Source organism: Pygocentrus nattereri, chromosome 11 (genome assembly GCF_015220715.1).
Source record: "Pygocentrus nattereri isolate fPygNat1 chromosome 11, fPygNat1.pri, whole genome shotgun sequence".
Lineage (NCBI taxonomy): Eukaryota > Metazoa > Chordata > Actinopteri > Characiformes > Serrasalmidae > Pygocentrus > Pygocentrus nattereri.
In genome coordinates this window covers 24,512,061-24,529,704 of record NC_051221.1, presented here as the reverse complement: position 1 = coordinate 24,529,704, position 17,644 = coordinate 24,512,061, and the positions used below count along the sequence as shown (strand labels likewise).

The 17,644-nt window shown below is 40.5% G+C and overlaps 1 protein-coding gene across 1 annotated transcript; it reads right to left on the bottom strand.

The window, feature by feature from the left end:
* Positions 1-2,423: 2,423 nt before the first annotated feature.
* si:ch211-87j1.4 (transmembrane protein 178B) lies at positions 2,424-12,338 on the bottom strand. Its single transcript, XM_017722846.2, has 4 exons — positions 11,933-12,338; positions 5,532-5,645; positions 4,682-4,819; positions 2,424-3,198 (listed from the first exon to the last, which is right to left on the bottom strand). The coding sequence occupies exons 1-4, from the start codon at positions 12,336-12,338 to the stop codon at positions 2,951-2,953; spliced, it is 906 nt and encodes a 301-aa protein (XP_017578335.1). The 3' UTR covers positions 2,424-2,950.
* Between the last annotated feature and the right edge of the window lie 5,306 nt (positions 12,339-17,644).

Sequence of the window (17,644 nt, the reverse complement as noted above, 5' to 3'; positions counted from 1 at the left end):
TTAATCTTCTGTATTATATCTCCTGAAAATGAGTAGCTTTTACTAGATGGCTTTTTTGGCTAGCAACTGAATAACTGAAGGGTGGTCTCAGACTTTTACAGTTAATCACATGATCATCATTATCACTTACATCTCTTAAGAAAATTCCATGGCCACAGTGAGAAAGGGAGTGTGAGAATGTTTTAGTCTTTCATGCTTACATAAATTTTGTTTTCCTTACCAAGCCTTTCAAGCCATCATGAGCTTAAGTGTGTATCAGTAATAAGACATGTTACAAATAATTACTGCTTAAATGTAGAAGATGATCCTGCTAATGTTTATATAAGTGTACCTGCCTAGAATTTACACAGCACTTTTGGGATTATTTATCTGCTTCAAATGTAGGTCCTGACAAATGAACAACTTTCCATCTTTTATCTAATTATTTCACCATGTGGCTTTTCCATTTGTAGGGTTTGAGGGTCATTAAGGTTTAGTACAGTGGAAATTCACTTTAACACAATCATTTGGAGCATCAAAGTGTACAGAATGATCTGTGTCTGAGTCTAAATAAGATGTGCATTTATGGAAATGTGAGCCTTGGTCTATGAAAATTGGTACAACTGAAACAAATGCAATCAAGCAAATAAATAAACTAATGATTTAAACAAATAAAAAAAAAAGAGAAGAAGATCAGAACCATTGCTTTTACTGAAGAGCCATTGTTTTAAGAGTGTAGCTTAAATGTAAATGAAGTCATAATCTTTTTATGTGCATAAAATTTCTATTATATTGATAGTGAACTTCAAACACCAAACTAGTCTTGGTCAATCAACTACATTTGGCATAAGAGGAAACTTGTGAGCATTTGAGTTTTCACTGAGGCTTTCCTTTAAGATTCTTATGAAGTGATGGATTCTACAGTACATCCATTTTCCTGCAGTGTGGTGATGTAGTTACTACGTGCCAGCTTTCCCCAGTGCTCTGATTGTGTTTAGGATATAGGGACTACAGTGAGATGCTGTGCAGTGAGCTCATTGTGAACACTCTCGTCATCAGGCCACAAGCCTTTGCTGAGCTCAAAGCCTGTGGTAAAGTTAAGGTCTACTGTTGGGACTTTAACAATGGGGGCAATGTTTCAGCCTCTTTTTCATGAGAGCAAAAGTGGAATTTTTACAAGCACAAAAGTAAAAAGCACTAACCACTAAGCGCTGCTTTCGTTGACCACCAACATTTGAGAGCTTGCAGTTAAACATACTTAACTGTGACCTCATTGTAACCGTGTTGTCATAAACAGTTTAGTCGGTGTAGACAGTCTCCTCTTCTGACACATTCTTCTGCAGGATGAACTGATTGAGTTGGAGGTTGTTTAGTAATTTCAAATTTAGGTCTGTTTGCCAACTCTCATCGAGGTAAAGCACTTTTTTAGCACAAAGAAGCAAAACTGAGCAGATACGCTGAATGTCTATCACAGCACAAAAATTATTTAACCATTCAAAGAGTAAATCATGGATTAGCATTGTCTTTCAGAAAAATGGTACATTTACTTCACTGAAGACAGGAAAAAGACATCTTTTTACCATGACCATATAACTTTGATTTATGACCATTTTATTAGAAAACAAATTGGTAAATCATGTCAAAACAAACCATTTCCATCCAAATTCTTATAATACTGCATTTCAATCCCTTAAAACACCCCTTGTTACAAGCCATTATAAGATCAGAGGTATATAGTCTCACGCTGCATCAGGAAGAAAGTGACTTGGTAAGCGTTTTCTTCACAAACCTAGCTAATTCCCTCTGAATTGTGCTCTTACACTCTTCTCTTTGCCATAATGTTGCTAAAACCACAAATGAAATAACATGTACAGGAAGACACCTGAAATAGTGTTTCTTTTGTTTTGTTTTTTTTTTAGTTTGTTTTTTGTTATTTTTTTCTTTACCTCTTTTCTATGGAGCAGGCAATGCCAAAACACGCAACAGTTTATTTAACTAAAAGATAAATCTGTCATTTTATGAGGCTCTAAACTGAAATCCACTTTGAAATCCTTTGGATTTCGAGAGAGAGAGAGAGAGAGAGAGAGAGAGACAGAGAAAAAGAGATAGAGATGGGGAGAGAGACAGAGAGAGAGACAGAGAGAGAGAGAGAGAGATGGGGAGAGAGACAGATGGGGACAGAGAGAGAGAGAGAGAGAGAGAGACAGAGAGACAGACTGAAAGAGAGATGTGGAGAGAGACAGACAGGGGGACAGAGAGACAGAGAGAGATAGGGAGAAAGAGGGAGAGAGAGAGACAGGCAGACAGAGAGAAAAAAGGAGAGAAGAGAGAGAGAGAGACTGAGAGATGGGGTGAGAGACAGACAGGGGGACAGAGAGACAGAGAGAGAGATAGGGAGAAAGAGGGAGAGAGGGAAAAAGACAGAATGAGAAGGGGTGAGGAAAAAGGAGAGATAGGGAGACAGAAGGTGAGAAAGACAGAAAAGGGAGAGGGGGGGACGGTCAGAGGTCAAAGAGAGAGATATGGAGAGAGACAAAGAGAGAGGGAGAAATAGAGAAAAAAGGAGAGAGGGAGAAAAAGATGAACAGATGGGGAGAGAGAGAGAAAGAGGAAGAGAGAGCACCATATGAACAGAAAAAACATCTGGAATTAAAGATAAGCCCTATGACAGGCATCAGGAGTATCTGTCTTTTTTGTGCTCTTCTGTAAATTCTTCTGTTGCTTTGCAACACACACTGAGTTCAGTTTATCTGTATTGTTCATTTATTTATTTTCAGTCTTTTTTAAATTAATATTATATTCGTTGTCCCATTGATCCTTCCTCTCAGGCTGCTATGATCCAGTGCAGGGTCCTGGTTCCTCTCTGCAGGGTGTGCGTTCTTTGTGGTGTGTGTGTGTGTGTGTGTGTGTGTGTGTGTGTGTGTGTGTGCTTATGTAGCTGTGTTCAGTATGTGTTATCCCTGTAAGTCTGTCACACCATGCCGTTCTCCTGCCGGGGTTTGTGTACAGTGGTGGTCTGTGGGCTGTGCAGAGAAGGGGCCAGCGTGCAGAGGAAGCCGGCCAGCAGTGTGAGGCCCAGGCCGGCCCAGGCGCTGAACATGGACCAGCCGTAACCATGACTGATGTCCTCCGGCAGACCATACAGGTACCGAGGGTACCGCGACAGCTCGAAGTTTATACCGGCCACGCATGTGCACAGAGAGATGATACAGCAGGTCCCTAAAGAGACCAGAGACAGAACACAGAGGAAAAAACCTTAATCTCCAGCCTCTCCCTGATCAATCAGTAACTGCTACACAAACTAATATGTGAGCATTTAAGAGTCAGCAATTGAAGTGCACATGATTTTAAAGGATTTTTTTTTAAATAAAGGGGTTTTATATAACGGATATTTCCGGTCATAAAATCTGATTGGCTGAGCCTCGTTCGAAGCCGTTGTAAAATCCGCGATTTACTCACATCTGTTACGGCCTCGCAGCAACTGAGCTCTGCATTTCTGCGCCACGACACGACCGATCTTTGTGCTGTTAATGGAAGAATTTTTGACCCTAATGCTGCTCGCATGGACCACCTATTTTCTTACTATAACTAGACCTAGCTTATGTGTAACTCCTCCAACATTAATATCACAGGCTTGGATTAACGTGCTTATGATTTGAGTAAGTACAGTAAAGATGCCTGTAAAAGTGCAATATAAACATCTAATGAATGACATTTGAATGGTTTAACCTAACTTACCTTCTTCAAATATCCGCGTTTCAGTCAAACATTCAGAAGTGGCTTCAAACCCAGGCTGGATCCCAAACGGCTCTGTACTCCCTAGCTTAATTAGCGTGCTAACTATGTAACTAACTAGTTAGTTAACTAACGTTTTGACATTCTGGCTCCTGCAGCCAAATAGTGCACTGTTTGTCGAGCACGAATGTGGATGAATCCCAAATGACCATTTCTTAGCTATATTATGCACTGTTAGCGTGAATTTTTAGTAGCTATTTAAATTTCTACGTAATGTTAGTCCACTATGGAGGTTAGCCGTTTACGATTATGCCCAGCTCGAGAAGAGGCACGAAACTGAATTCGTGCTAAATGACTCTGGTAATTTGGTCACCGAAAAGTATTTATAAAGTGAAAGTTTTTGCATTGAACAGTGCTGTTATTTTATGTTCACTGTTATACGACAAAGATCTCATAAAACGTTGGCATATACAGCGACGGGCGACCGAACGTTCTTCTCCTCTTTTAGCGGTTGCATGGCAACGGTGTCATATGCTAAAGGAACTAGCTAGTTACGTTTCTTTAATGCAGTACTTGTACGATTGCTTTTAACTATAACTTTTAAAAAATATTGTATATTTTCACATATTTTATGTTAGCCGCCACGAAATTTAGTGTAGGTTTTAATAACCTCTACAGCGCTGTTGTAGTTGCTGACGCATGGCTGAATTTCATTAAGTGTCCTTCACTTTTATTCCGTCTAAATTTGCAGTTCACTTTTTTTTGAGGTAAAGGGGAAATGATAGACCTATATTTAATGTCACTGCTGATGATTAGTAGCCTAAAATTGTAGGGTATTAGTAACAGCTTGTCATTCGTTGTTAAAAGTGGTTTTCCCTGTTGACCAATTCTGTTGAGAATTCATGTTGTCACGCTTGTACTGTGCTGCCCCCTAGCGGAGCTCTGGAGCAACGTAAACAGAACTCACCGCCCATTAGGAAGAGCAGGCCAGCTACATACTGCATCAGCTCGTTGTGCTGACAGCAGCCCAACACACCAATGATCCAGCCGAACAGGATGATGGACACGGCCATGCCTATGAACCCTGCAGTCATCCTCTGCAAATCTACAGTGACAACAGGAGAGCCGCTGTAAGGTTTTAACATCACTGTTTTTAATATTCTCTAAGAGCAAAAAACAAAGCAAACAAAACACAAAGACCTGACTGAACCTTAAAGGACCTACATTTAGAGCATTTTATTCATTTTAAATGTCTGTTTTGTGTTAATAGAGATCAGGTGTAGGCTTTTGTGTAATGGAAATAATGTTACATGGTGGCAAATTAGTTTTTTCTATCCTGCTTTGATTCCATTAGCTACAAAAACATTGTCCAGCTAGCTAGCATTTTGATCTCGAAACTCATTCAGTAAAATAAATGTTATTTTTGTCAATTGCCTTTAAAGCTTGTCCAGCCTAGCAACAGTTACGAAAGAACACATATGTGGGGGAGCATGCGTAGGTCATCTAAACTTCCTGTGAATCATAGCAGACAAAAGCATACAAAATGCATAATGCTGATTGATTAAAATAATTGTGTACGCTCTGTAGCTTACATCAGATCTGTACTCTCTTAGAGGGAGAAGTGCCATTCCCTCCATTTCTACAGCCCTATTTTTAGATTCCTCAATTGTCTGTGCTCTGGCAGGCATGAAATCAGCTAGGAGGGATGAGTGTGGGGAATGGCTTTGGTTGACTTGAGAAGTGGGCATGCTTCTCCTCACTCAGCTGTTCTGCTGATTTATGCCACAGCATTATCTGCCCTGGACCAGATAACTTACGCAGAGCATGCCACTCGTCCTGCCGTATTGTCTTTGTAATGTTCACTGGAAGATTGCGTGGGATATTGGATGAGGAGTAATAATATTTCACTGGAGTGCAGCGCTGAAGCAAACCTGTGGATGAAAAGCACACAGAGACATCGACAATCATCAGTACTCATCACAGGCAGATGCAGCAAAGTTAACTGGCAGAGTGTTGATTTAATGCAGGGAAGACCAGAAGACTGCCACCAGAGTTTAACTTATTTCAAGTATTCAGTATACCCTGACCTGTTCCAGACATTCAGTATACCCTGACCTGTTCCAGACATTCAATATACCCTGACCTGTTCCAGACATTCAATATACCCTGACCTGTTCCAGACATTCAGTATACCCTGACCTGTTCCAGACATTCAATATACGCTGACCTGTTCCAGACATTCAATATACCCTGACCTGTTCCAGACATTCAGTATACCTTGACCTGTTCCAGACATTCAGTATACCCTGACCTGTTCCAGACATTCAATATACCCTGACCTGTTCCAGACATTCAATATACGCTGACCTGTTCCAGACATTCAATATACCCTGACCTGTTCCAGACATTCAGTATACCCTGACCTGTTCCAGACATTCAGTATACCCTGACCTGTTCCAGACATTCAATATACCCTGACCTGTTCCAGACATTCAATATACCCTGACCTGTTCCAGACATTCAGTATACCCTGACCTGTTCCAGACATTCAATATACCCTGACCTGTTCCAGACATTCAATATACCCTGACCTGTTCCAGACATTCAGTATACCCTGACCTGTTCCAGACATTCAGTATACCCTGACCTGTTCCAGACATTCAATATACCCTGACTTGTTTCAAATATTCAGTATACCCTGACCTGTTCCAGACATTCAGTATACCCTTACCTGTTCCAGACATTCAGTATAACCCGACCTGTTCCAGACATTCAGTATACCCTGACCTGTTCCAGACATTCAATATACCCTGACCTGTTCCAGACATTCAATATACCCTGACCTGTTCCAGACATTCAGTATACCCTGACCTGTTCCAGACATTCAATATACGCTGACCTGTTCCAGACATTCAATATACCCTGACCTGTTCCAGACATTCAGTATACCCTGACCTGTTCGAGACATTCAGTATACCCTGACCTGTTCCAGACATTCAATATACCCTGACCTGTTCCAGACATTCAGTATACCCTGACCTGTTCCAGACATTCAGTATACCCTGACCTGTTCCAGACATTCAATATACCCTGACCTGTTCCAGACATTCAATATACCCTGACCTGTTCCAGACATTCAGTATACCCTGACCTGTTCCAGACATTCAGTATACCCTGACCTGTTCCAGACATTCAGTATACCCTGACCTGTTCCAGACATTCAATATACCCTGACTTGTTTCAAATATTCAGTATACCCTGACCTGTTCCAGACATTCAGTATACCCTTACCTGTTCCAGACATTCAGTATACCCTGACCTGTTCCAGACATTCAGTATACCCTGACCTGTTCCAGACATTCAATATACCCTGACCTGTTCCAGACATTCAATATACCCTGACCTGTTCCAGACATTCAGTATACCCTGACCTGTTCCAGACATTCAATATACCCTGACCTGTTCCAGACATTCAATATACCCTGACCTGTTCCAGACATTCAGTATACCCTGACCTGTTCCAGACATTCAGTATACCCTGACCTGTTCCAGACATTCAGTATACCCTGACTTGTTTCAAATATTCAGTATACCCTGACCTGTTCCAGACATTCAGTATACCCTTACCTGTTCCAGACATTCAGTATAACCCGACCTGTTCCAGACATTCAGTATACCCTGACCTGTTCCAGACATTCAATATACCCTGACCTGTTCCAGACATTCAATATACCCTGACCTGTTCCAGACATTCAGTATACCCTGACCTGTTCCAGACATTCAGTATACGCTGACCTGTTCCAGACATTCAATATACCCTGACCTGTTCCAGACATTCAGTATACCCTGACCTGTTCGAGACATTCAGTATACCCTGACCTGTTCCAGACATTCAATATACCCTGACCTGTTCCAGACATTCAGTATACCCTGACCTGTTCCAGACATTCAGTATACCCTGACCTGTTCCAGACATTCAATATACCCTGACCTGTTCCAGACATTCAATATACCCTGACCTGTTCCAGACATTCAGTATACCCTGACCTGTTCCAGACATTCAGTATACCCTGACCTGTTCCAGACATTCAATATACCCTGACTTGTTTCAAATATTCAGTATACCCTGACCTGTTCCAGACATTCAGTATACCCTTACCTGTTCCAGACATTCAGTATAACCCGACCTGTTCCAGACATTCAGTATACCCTGACCTGTTCCAGACATTCAGTATACCCTGACCTGTTCCAGACATTCAATATACCCTGACTTGTTTCAAATATTCAGTATACCCTGACCTGTTCCAGACATTCAATATACCCTGACCTGTTCCAGACATTCAATATACCCTGACCTGTTCCAGACATTCAATATACCCTGACCTGTTCCAGACATTCAGTATACCCTGACCTGTTCCAGACATTCAGTATACCCTGACCTGTTCCAGACATTCAATATACCCTGACTTGTTTCAAATATTCAGTATACCCTGACCTGTTCCAGACATTCAGTATACCCTTACCTGTTCCAGACATTCAGTATAACCCGACCTGTTCCAGACATTCAGTATACCCTGACCTGTTCCAGACATTCAGTATACCCTGACCTGTTCCAGACATTCAATATACCCTGACTTGTTTCAAATATTCAGTATACCCTGACCTGTTTCAAACATTCAGTATACCCTGACTTGTTTCAAATATTCAGTATACCCTGACCTGTTTCAAATATTCAGTATACCCTTACCTGTTTTAAACATTCAGTATACCCTGACCTGTTTCAAATATTCCGTATACCCTTACCTGTTTTAAACATTCAGTATACCCTGACCTGTTTCGGACATTCAGTATACCCTGACCTGATCCAGACATTCAGTATACCCTGACCTGTTTGAAATATTCAGTATACCCTGACCTGTTTGAAATATTCAGTATACCCTGACCTGTTTCAAACATTCAGTATACCCTGACCTGTTTCAGACATTCAGTATATCCTGACCTGTTCCAGACATTCAGTATACCCTGACCTGTTTGAAATATTCAGTATACCTTGACCTGTTTCAAACATTCAGTATACCCTGACCTGTTCCAGACATTCAGTATACTCTGACCTGTTTCAAATATTCAGTATACCCTGACCTGTTTTAAACGTTCAGTATACCCTGACCTGTTTTAAACATTCAATATACCCTGACCTGTTTTAAACATTCAGTATACCCTGACCTGTTTCAGACATTCAGTATACCCTGACCTGTTCCAGACATTCAGTATACCCTGACCTGTTTGAAATATTTAGTATACTCTGACCTGTTTCAAACATTCAGTATACCCTGACCTGTTCCAGACATTCAGTATACCCTGACCTGTTCCAGACATTCAGTATACCCTGACCTGTTTCAGACATTCAGCATATCCTGATTTGTTTCAGACATTCAGTATACCCTGACCTGTTCCAGACATTCAGCATACCCTGACCTGTTTCAGACATTCAGCATACCCTGACCTGTTTCAGACATGCAGTATACCCTGACCTCTTCCCAACATTGAGCAGCACACTGAATTCACAAACTTTAACTCTGTAAACCTTCTGCTTATTCCTCAGATATTCACTTTAAATCTTACATTTTTCTGGTATTATATTTCCCCTCAGGTCCATTTAAAAGTTTATGTGGTTTTCTATATTTAATGTGGTCATAATTTGCTTTTAAATAACCATTTCCAATCTCTCTTTAGCCCTTTGAATTAAACAGGCTGTTTTTGTTACTGTGCATGTAAGATTGATATATGTAAATAAGCTCTGTTCTGATTGTCTGGCCTGTGTTGTGGGTCATTTAAAAAGCAGTCTGGGCTCAAAGACTCCTTGGAACTTCAAAGTGAGTGGGTGGGGCTAAACTGCTGAGGCTGAATTGGATGATATATGTAAATGAATCGGCTCTCATGACAATAAAGTCAGAACAGGCTGTTTTTGCAGCATAGTTTCCATATATGAACTGGAAAGTAAATGGTATATTTTGAAAATGTAACAATGTTTTCATAAAATTCCAACTTATTCGTTTACAAGAAGTAAGAAAAATTCAAATAACCTTTATAAATTCTTTTGTAAGTAATATCAAACTGTCAGTTGTCAGCAATATAGGTATGAGAGTGAGGAACTGAATTAAGGCCACATACAGGCTCTTGAACTTTAACCTAATATTTGTCACATTAGACTTTAAATTAATTGCAGCTGAGATTGTCTACAGATTTAGAGTTGGTGTATTTTTATTGTACACCATTGTGATCACAATCACAAACAAAAGCTCCTGAGTGGTTCAGAGCTACACAGCTGACTGTGACGATGATGATAATTACAGGGACAGAGCCGAAGTTTTAGAGTCATAAAATGGAAAACAATTTTAAAGATTCAGTTTCTGAATCCTCTTTTGAGATCAAGTCAAGTAATTTCATTAAATTACTGCTATTAAGGAATGGTTCTATATAATATATTTACATCATTTAAGCTCTAAACATTAGCTGCATATTGGGTTACTTTAGCATCAGCCAGGACATCAGGACATTGTAATTAGTTCATAATTCAACAGGGCAATAAAAATGCTCTTATCCAGAGCGACTTACAGTTTAATCATGTTACAGAGTTGGTGAATGTATTGTAATGTAGGGTTCTCAGAAGAAACTCAGACAACTCAAAGTTCTTCTCCATAATGCGGCTTTACTTAAAACAACACGACAAACAGAGCACAGGAAGGGTCAGTTGCCCTCAGTCTAGCTCGCAGTTCTTGGCATTAGCTCCCTCACTCTCAATCTCGCTAGCCTTCTACAATAACACACAGATCTTAGCCCCACCCTTCACAATAAGAGTCCCTGCAAAAGAAAACAAGTGAGGTAACTGCTAGGCAACACACAGGACAACTAGAACACTCTATACTTTTACTTTGTAGTTTAGCAGAAGACAGGCGCAGTCTGACTCAACAGTATGAGGTGTTTACAGTAAAAATTTCACTATATGCTATCAGAAACCAAAAAAAATTACATTTCAGGGTACAATCATCATTACTTGGGTGTTGGCCTCCACTCTAATTGTTTAAATTTTTATATATATATATATATATATATATATATATATATATATATATATATATATATGCTGTCAGATGTTTTATGATGTTTTTAGATATGATTTTGGCCCAAAACATATTTTTTCAAAACATTTTTATGGTGGAAAGGTACATGCAGGGTATTGGCAAAATAGCCCCCAAAGAAAACTTACTTCATCTCATATATAAACTCAGAAGACATGTGTAGATTTACTGGTTGGTTTAGATAGTAAATAAAATGGCTATATTTGCACAGTAGCCACTGCAACCCCTGGTTCCTATCACCACAACTTAGGGCTGGTGAATTTCTCTATAATCATCCATTCCACATCAAACTACTCTTTGTTACTTTGTTTACATCTCAGTGATTGAATTATGCTGAACATCTGTGGAATTCCCATTGTCTCTTGAGGGTACATTTCCTTGGTTTTTGTCTTAGGGGACTAAATGTTACCTAGACAGTACCCTTTTCTGACACTGTATGTTGTGGCACACAGTACAATATGGCCTTGGTGTACATGTACACGTCCTTCATAGAGTCCTCGCAGATTAAATTCCATCTGAACTGTTGTTGCCAATTCAGCCTCCATGTTTACAGTTTTCGCCAGTACATGCCAAAGTGAAGTCAATAAGTGTACAACTCCGCTGCTTTCTGAACCTAATCAGACTCCCTTTTCATGAAAAACTGTCTTTCACTGCTCAAATACAGAGAAATGTCTAATCTTAGAATCCAATGTAAGAGCTGTGGTCAGCACCTTGGACAGCGCTGCAACTTTCACAAGCGGTGTAAATAGTAAACGCGATCGCATTTACGTTCATATTCTACGTTTAGCTGTACGATACGCTTCACAAGCCGTTTGTCCGTCTTCCTGAATCAGTAAACCACAAAAATCACTGCTGCCTGCTGGTTTCTGCTGCCTGCTGCACTCAAAGCATGAACCAAAGATAAGGTTTGAGTCGCGGAATGCAAATATGTCGACACGAACTGCAACTGGATTTAATGTTGAGGTTACAAAGTGCATGCTGACTGTCCTGAGTGTGATTACATGGAAACGGGCACCATAATTAACCCAAACGATCTGTTTTTGAGTGAGCGCTGCCTCTGAAGCAGAGCTGGGCCTCACCTTTAAAGATGAGATCCTCGTTCTCCTGGTCGAAGCCCTCCCTGTGGCATTTCCTCCACAGCCCAGTGGCCGTGGAGTTGTATCGCCGGCTGCAGCGGGACTCCACGGCCGAGGCGGGAGACAGGAATTCCCGTTTGGCCCGGAGAAGCGCGGGCTGGCCGCCGGACACCGGGCTGCCCCCTCCGCCGCCGCCCCCCCTCGGCAGCATGCGCAGAGGCAGGTTCTGGTTGGAGATGTAGATGTATCCCGGGTCCGTCCTCTTGCTGGCGTATTTCTTGCAGCGCTCGCGGTGCCTGCGCGCGTCCGTCTCGTACCAGTAGTCCGTGCCGATGGCCACGACCAGCAGCGCGAGCGCGCAGAAGGCCAAAAACAGACCGGACGCCGTCAGTAGCCTCATGGTAGCCATCTTCCTCCTCCTCCTCCTCCTGCTGCTGCTGCTCTTGCTCCTCGTCCTCGACCCGCGAGTGTGGACAGATGCGCGACGGCTCGGCCGCCTGCTCAGCTCTCGCGCTCCGCCGCTGCTGCAATCACATCATCATCCTCCTCCTCCTCTTTCTTCCTCGCCAACAGTGCAGCCGTGCAGGGAGCTCCTATCATCTTAAACCCGCCATGTAGGCTAATGTTAAGCTCCGCGCGCCGCTCTCGCTGCTAGCTCTACGCAAACATGTTGGGGGAGGTTTGTTTATTTATTTATTTATTTACAGTTTCCCCCCTTCCCGTCCGTGCTACTCGCTGTTTGGAGAGAGCGCAGCCAATGCCGAGGGCGGAGAGCGCTGATGAAAGCGCTCGCGATTCGTCCGCGCTGCTGCCGCCGCTGCCGCCGCTGCTGGCGAACAGGCAGCTTTCAGCTTTAAGCCTTCAGCGTCAGTGGCTGGAACAGCGCGCACCTGCAGTCCACAGGAAAACAGAACACCAACAAAACAAACACCGCCACGGGCTCGTCTGGCCGGCTTACGCTGTCCAAAAGTATGTAGACACCTGCTCCTCTGGCGTGTCTTAAGAGGTTAAGACGTTAACCTAAACCTGGTTACAATAGACTTCGGTCAGTCTAATGAAAGTCTTAATAGAAACGGGCATATTTTTAATGTGTGTCAGACACTGAGCTGAAGTTTTATACAGAAAGAAAAATGCAGTATTTAATTTTTTATTTCGATATCAAGTCAAATGTTTCCACATGAAACAGTTCCCTCTAAGCCCAAACCTTTCCTCAAAGTGGGTTTCTTTAACATTAAATCACAGATTTTTCAGCTGGTGGAAAGTGGACAAAAATATAGGAAATGGACACTGGTTCCTGGAATGTATTATTGTTGTTGTTGTTGTTATTATTATTATTATTGTTGTTGTTGTTGTTGTTGTTGTTGTTGTTGATTTAAAGTGAATGTTAGATATTTATCAAACAGTAAAAAACACATATCAAAACATTTGCAAATTTACATATGCAAAAGTTCGGGCCTCTCTAGTCAAACTGCATGTTTTGTTGATGAAAATAAGTTTCCTCTACAGAGAAAAACCCTTCTGCACATTTAATTTAACAAAACATTTTTAAATTGAATTGTGCCAAAGTTATGGCCCATTTTATATTTTATGTTTTATTTTTTACAATATGTTAAACTCAGCAAATAAACAGAATTTGTGCACTAAATCTCCAAAAACATGCCAGATCAAAGTTTTTTTTCCTGTCGAGAAACTTAGAAAATCAACAAAACATACAATTTGACCAGGGGTGTACAAAGGTGTGCATACAACTTAAATATCACTGCATATGTACTTTTCAAAGTAAAACTGTAACGAACCCTAGCTGAATCATAAGATTGGATATTAAAGAATTACATTTGCATTTATGGCTTTTAGCAGATGTCCTTATTCAGAGCAACATACAATTTAGTCATGTTACAGAAGAAGGTGAATCCAGTGTTAAGGAGACTTGCCCAACGCTGGATCACAAATGCCACTCCAGCTCACCACAAAGGTGTTGGATAGAGAGAGCACAGTTCCACTGCTATATACCCCTCTAGCTGACACTTTATGGCATTAGAATCTTGCCAAGATGATAAAATGAAAGATGTTACGAGTTTGAGTTTGACTTTTAACTTGAAGGATTCATTTTTAGAGGTACAGTAAAAGCAGTGGTGAAGTGTTGTTTAGTTCCTCCTTTTGCCAGAGTGTGGAGCCAGAGTCAAAAGCAGATTTCCTTGGGTCAGGACAGCTAAATAGCAGAGGAAGAGGTTTAAAGTGGCGTTGCCTGTATCCTTAAAGAATAGACAACATGTTCTCTCATTGTGTCTTTTTTGTATTGAGTGTAAATGGTGTGTGATTAATTATGGGCAGTCTAGAAGAAATGATGTGTGTACAGTCTTAAAAACAAATGTGTCATAAAGCATCTTTTAGTGTGATGCTGCAGAATAATCACTTTTGGCTCCCTAAAGAACCTTTTAATGGATGTAGGAGAGTGAAGAAGCTCTTTAAAGTTTAAAGAAGTGCCACTTGTATGTAAACATAAATGTTCTATACCACTAAAGCTTTTTACTTGAACTTGATGTTTAAACAAGAAATCTGGGAATCTGTAACAATGAGTCTATATTATTTCCCAAAAAACTGGAAATTCTTTTTAGTCTAGGCTTAGCTTTAATCTTAACTAGACTTGTGTCTGTTAGCTGAAGAGCATTTTGTGTGTGTGTGTGTGTCTAGGGGGTGGTAGACTCCAGTACCTGATGCCATGTGTTGTGTGTGAGCGCTCTGTGTGGTTACAGTTGGTCTGTGCGCTCTGGCCTGGCAGGAAGTTTGTCTGCAGAGATAAAAACTAAGACATCCAACTGTCAATCAATTTGGAGACAGTAAACCCACCTTTGGTGTGATCACCTCTCTCTGATTCTCTGAGATAATGTGTGTGTGTGTGCATGTGTGTGCAACCATTTTAAAGGAATTGAATCTAAAATAAATGTAATCTAATGTATTTGAAGATGATGTGCAGCTAATTTAAAGTCAACCATGACCTTTTAGTTCCCTGGTCATATTAAGCATGATCCATCATGTCATTTAAAGACAACAGTCTTGGTTTCTGTCATCTGTGATCGGAATTTAATGACTTCTTCCTGCATTAGAACATCTGATTTTTGGTGAAGCCATCAAGCCTCAGTAGTAGCAGGGAAAATAATAGGAATGCAGTATGACATTGATATCATATTGATATCAACACATGTTTGCTTAAAATAATATCAGCAGCGATGATGACGGAGAGATGTTTAGGTTAAACTGATATTTCAAACTGCTAAAAAGTCAGACTTTTACTCATTTTACTGCATCTGTAATTTTATGGAAATAAATGTTAGATTTCTCCATAATACTGATCCAGGTTTAGTTTCTGTTCCTACATTTTTATAATTGTTTGCGTATCATTATTGGCATCTGCAGATACATACATGCAAAATATTGGATATGGGCATTACCCTGTCAGCTCATCCATAAAAAATATTCTTCAATAATATCATGTTTTATGTACCCCTCCCCCACCCCTCTTCTAGCAAATATGCTTAGATGGCTGAGATCCTCCCAGATACATTGTTTCACTCAGAAATACATCACAGCAAAGCAGAAAAATGTGTTCTGATTTCTGATTCACCTTGACTTTAAGAGGTAGTGTGGGTTCAGGTACAATGAGATGATGTTTTTCAATTTTCATGGTATATTGATACTGTATATATTGACCTGTAATCATTAATAAAGTCTATTTAGAAAGGCAAAATGGGATTGGGTTGTTATGTTTTATGGGACACATAAGTTGTAGGCCCTGAATGACAAAGATATTATTTTACTCATTTTTTTCTTTTGCTTATTTAAAAAATTGTCTGCTAAAATCAGAACAAATGAGTCTCTGAAAGGGTTCCAAAATGCACCTGAATGTATGCAACCTAAGGATGCTTCACCTATTCCTTCTTCCACTTGTTTCCAGTTTCTTTCTAAGTGCTTGCTTTTGCACAGTGACCAAAAAAACAAGGATCTTCATGTTTTAATGACGTCCGTGCCTGGTTATAACATATGAAGGTGCTGAAAGCAGAGAATGTGAAGCTGTGTGGTGTACAGGTGGTTCAGGGAGTGACTGAAGGTGTCATTTTCTGTGCTGATAGATGAAGCTGAACTGAAGACAGTTACAGTGAGGACGGAGCTCTTCTGGCCTGTTGTGCAACAGAGACAGTGTGTATGTGAACAGATGTAACGGACTTCCTGTGGTGCCATAAAAAAATACCCTGCAATGCACTGTTGGGAAAACACGAGAACACACAGACCATGCAGCGCGCACACACACGCACACACACACACACACACACACAAACACACATACACGCAAATTCACATTCAAAGTATTAACTAGGGTTAACCAGTATTACATTGACATTCTAAGTATCATTAGACAGTTGGTATAAAATACAGAGTGAACATATAAAGAAAAAAAGACTGATTAGAGGAACATATCCAGTAACTTTCTTTATTGAGTGCAGCTCAAAGATCAGCTCACCAAAAAGGCACATTCCATAGCCGAACACATCCACCGCAGCCATTCACATTTACACAATTATCAAGAGGAAATGAATCTGAAAGCTTCTGACTTCTCCATTTTCCGTGCGTGTGTAGGTGTGTGTGCATTTGTAAGGGTGCAGTGCTAGGCATTATGGATAAAACTCAGTATCACAATATTTTCCAAATATACAGCAGCATTAGCTTGCAATTTAAGCTTGTGTTAATAAAGTAAACGAACTAATCTATGCTAAAGTAATGTAGAAAATATAAGAGAGCTTGTTTTGGATTGTTTTGTTGTTTTTTTTTCCACTTAAAATGACATAAAAGAGAACCACTGTGATAATCCAGATAGAAATAAAGGAAACTTACTGTTCGTTTAATTTTTTATATATTTTGAACTATTCCTACAAAAACAATCTGAAGCACTCAGAAAACAGTCGTGGGCTGGAGGTTAGGGATCTGGCCTTGTGACCGAAAGGTTGCTGGTTCGATCCCCAGGGCCGACAGTCCATGACTGAGGTGTCCTTGAGCAAGACACCTAACCCCCAACTGCTCCCGGGCGCCGTGGATAGGGCTGCCCACCGCTCTGGGCAAGTGTGTGCTCACTGCCCCCTAGTGTGTGTGTTCACTAGTGTGTATGTGGTGTTTCACTTCACGGATGGGTTAAATGCGGAGGTGGAATTTCCCTGGTTGTGGGATCAAAAAAGTATCACAAAAAAACAATATACATCACAGTTTTGTTTGTAGTTTGTTGTCTATAAATACCACTGAAACAAAATGAAATACTTGTAGCGTATTATGCAAAACTCCAGTCAAAACAGCTATTGAGCTGTTTATTTTTCAGCTTCCAGTAAAAAGCAGAAAACATATTTAACAGAAAAGTTAAATTTAGAAATGTACCCTAATTTTATTTTTAGCTTTTTACATCTCACATTCTTTTCAGGAAACTTGCTTTCAGTTTTTCAAAGAAATCTGCAGGGAGATTTTTTACACTTCGAAAGTTCAGTTTTAGAATTGAGTTGTATTTTCTGCTTCTCACCATCCAAATAATTCCAAACACATTCAGTGATGCAGAGGATTTTCTCCTCTCTCTCAAAGACAAAAGCTCTAAATGCTTTTTATCTGATGGTGACAGACTTCTAAATCATTTTTTGAAGTCTAGTGTGGAAAACTCCAGTTTTTCAGCAATTTTCCTTT

Bases quoted from the DNA above. Each gene is read 5' to 3' on its own strand.
- si:ch211-87j1.4 (XM_017722846.2), bottom strand. From the start codon at position 12,338: ATGGCTACCATGAGGCTACTGACGGCGTCCGGTCTGTTTTTGGCCTTC. The intron at 5,646-11,932 runs GTGAGGCCCAGC...TTTCATCCACAG, and splicing joins CGAGGATCTCATCTTTAAAG to GTTTGCTTCAGCGCTGCACT. The intron at 4,820-5,531 runs GTAAGTTATCTG...TTGTCACTGTAG, and splicing joins GGACGAGTGGCATGCTCTGC to ATTTGCAGAGGATGACTGCA.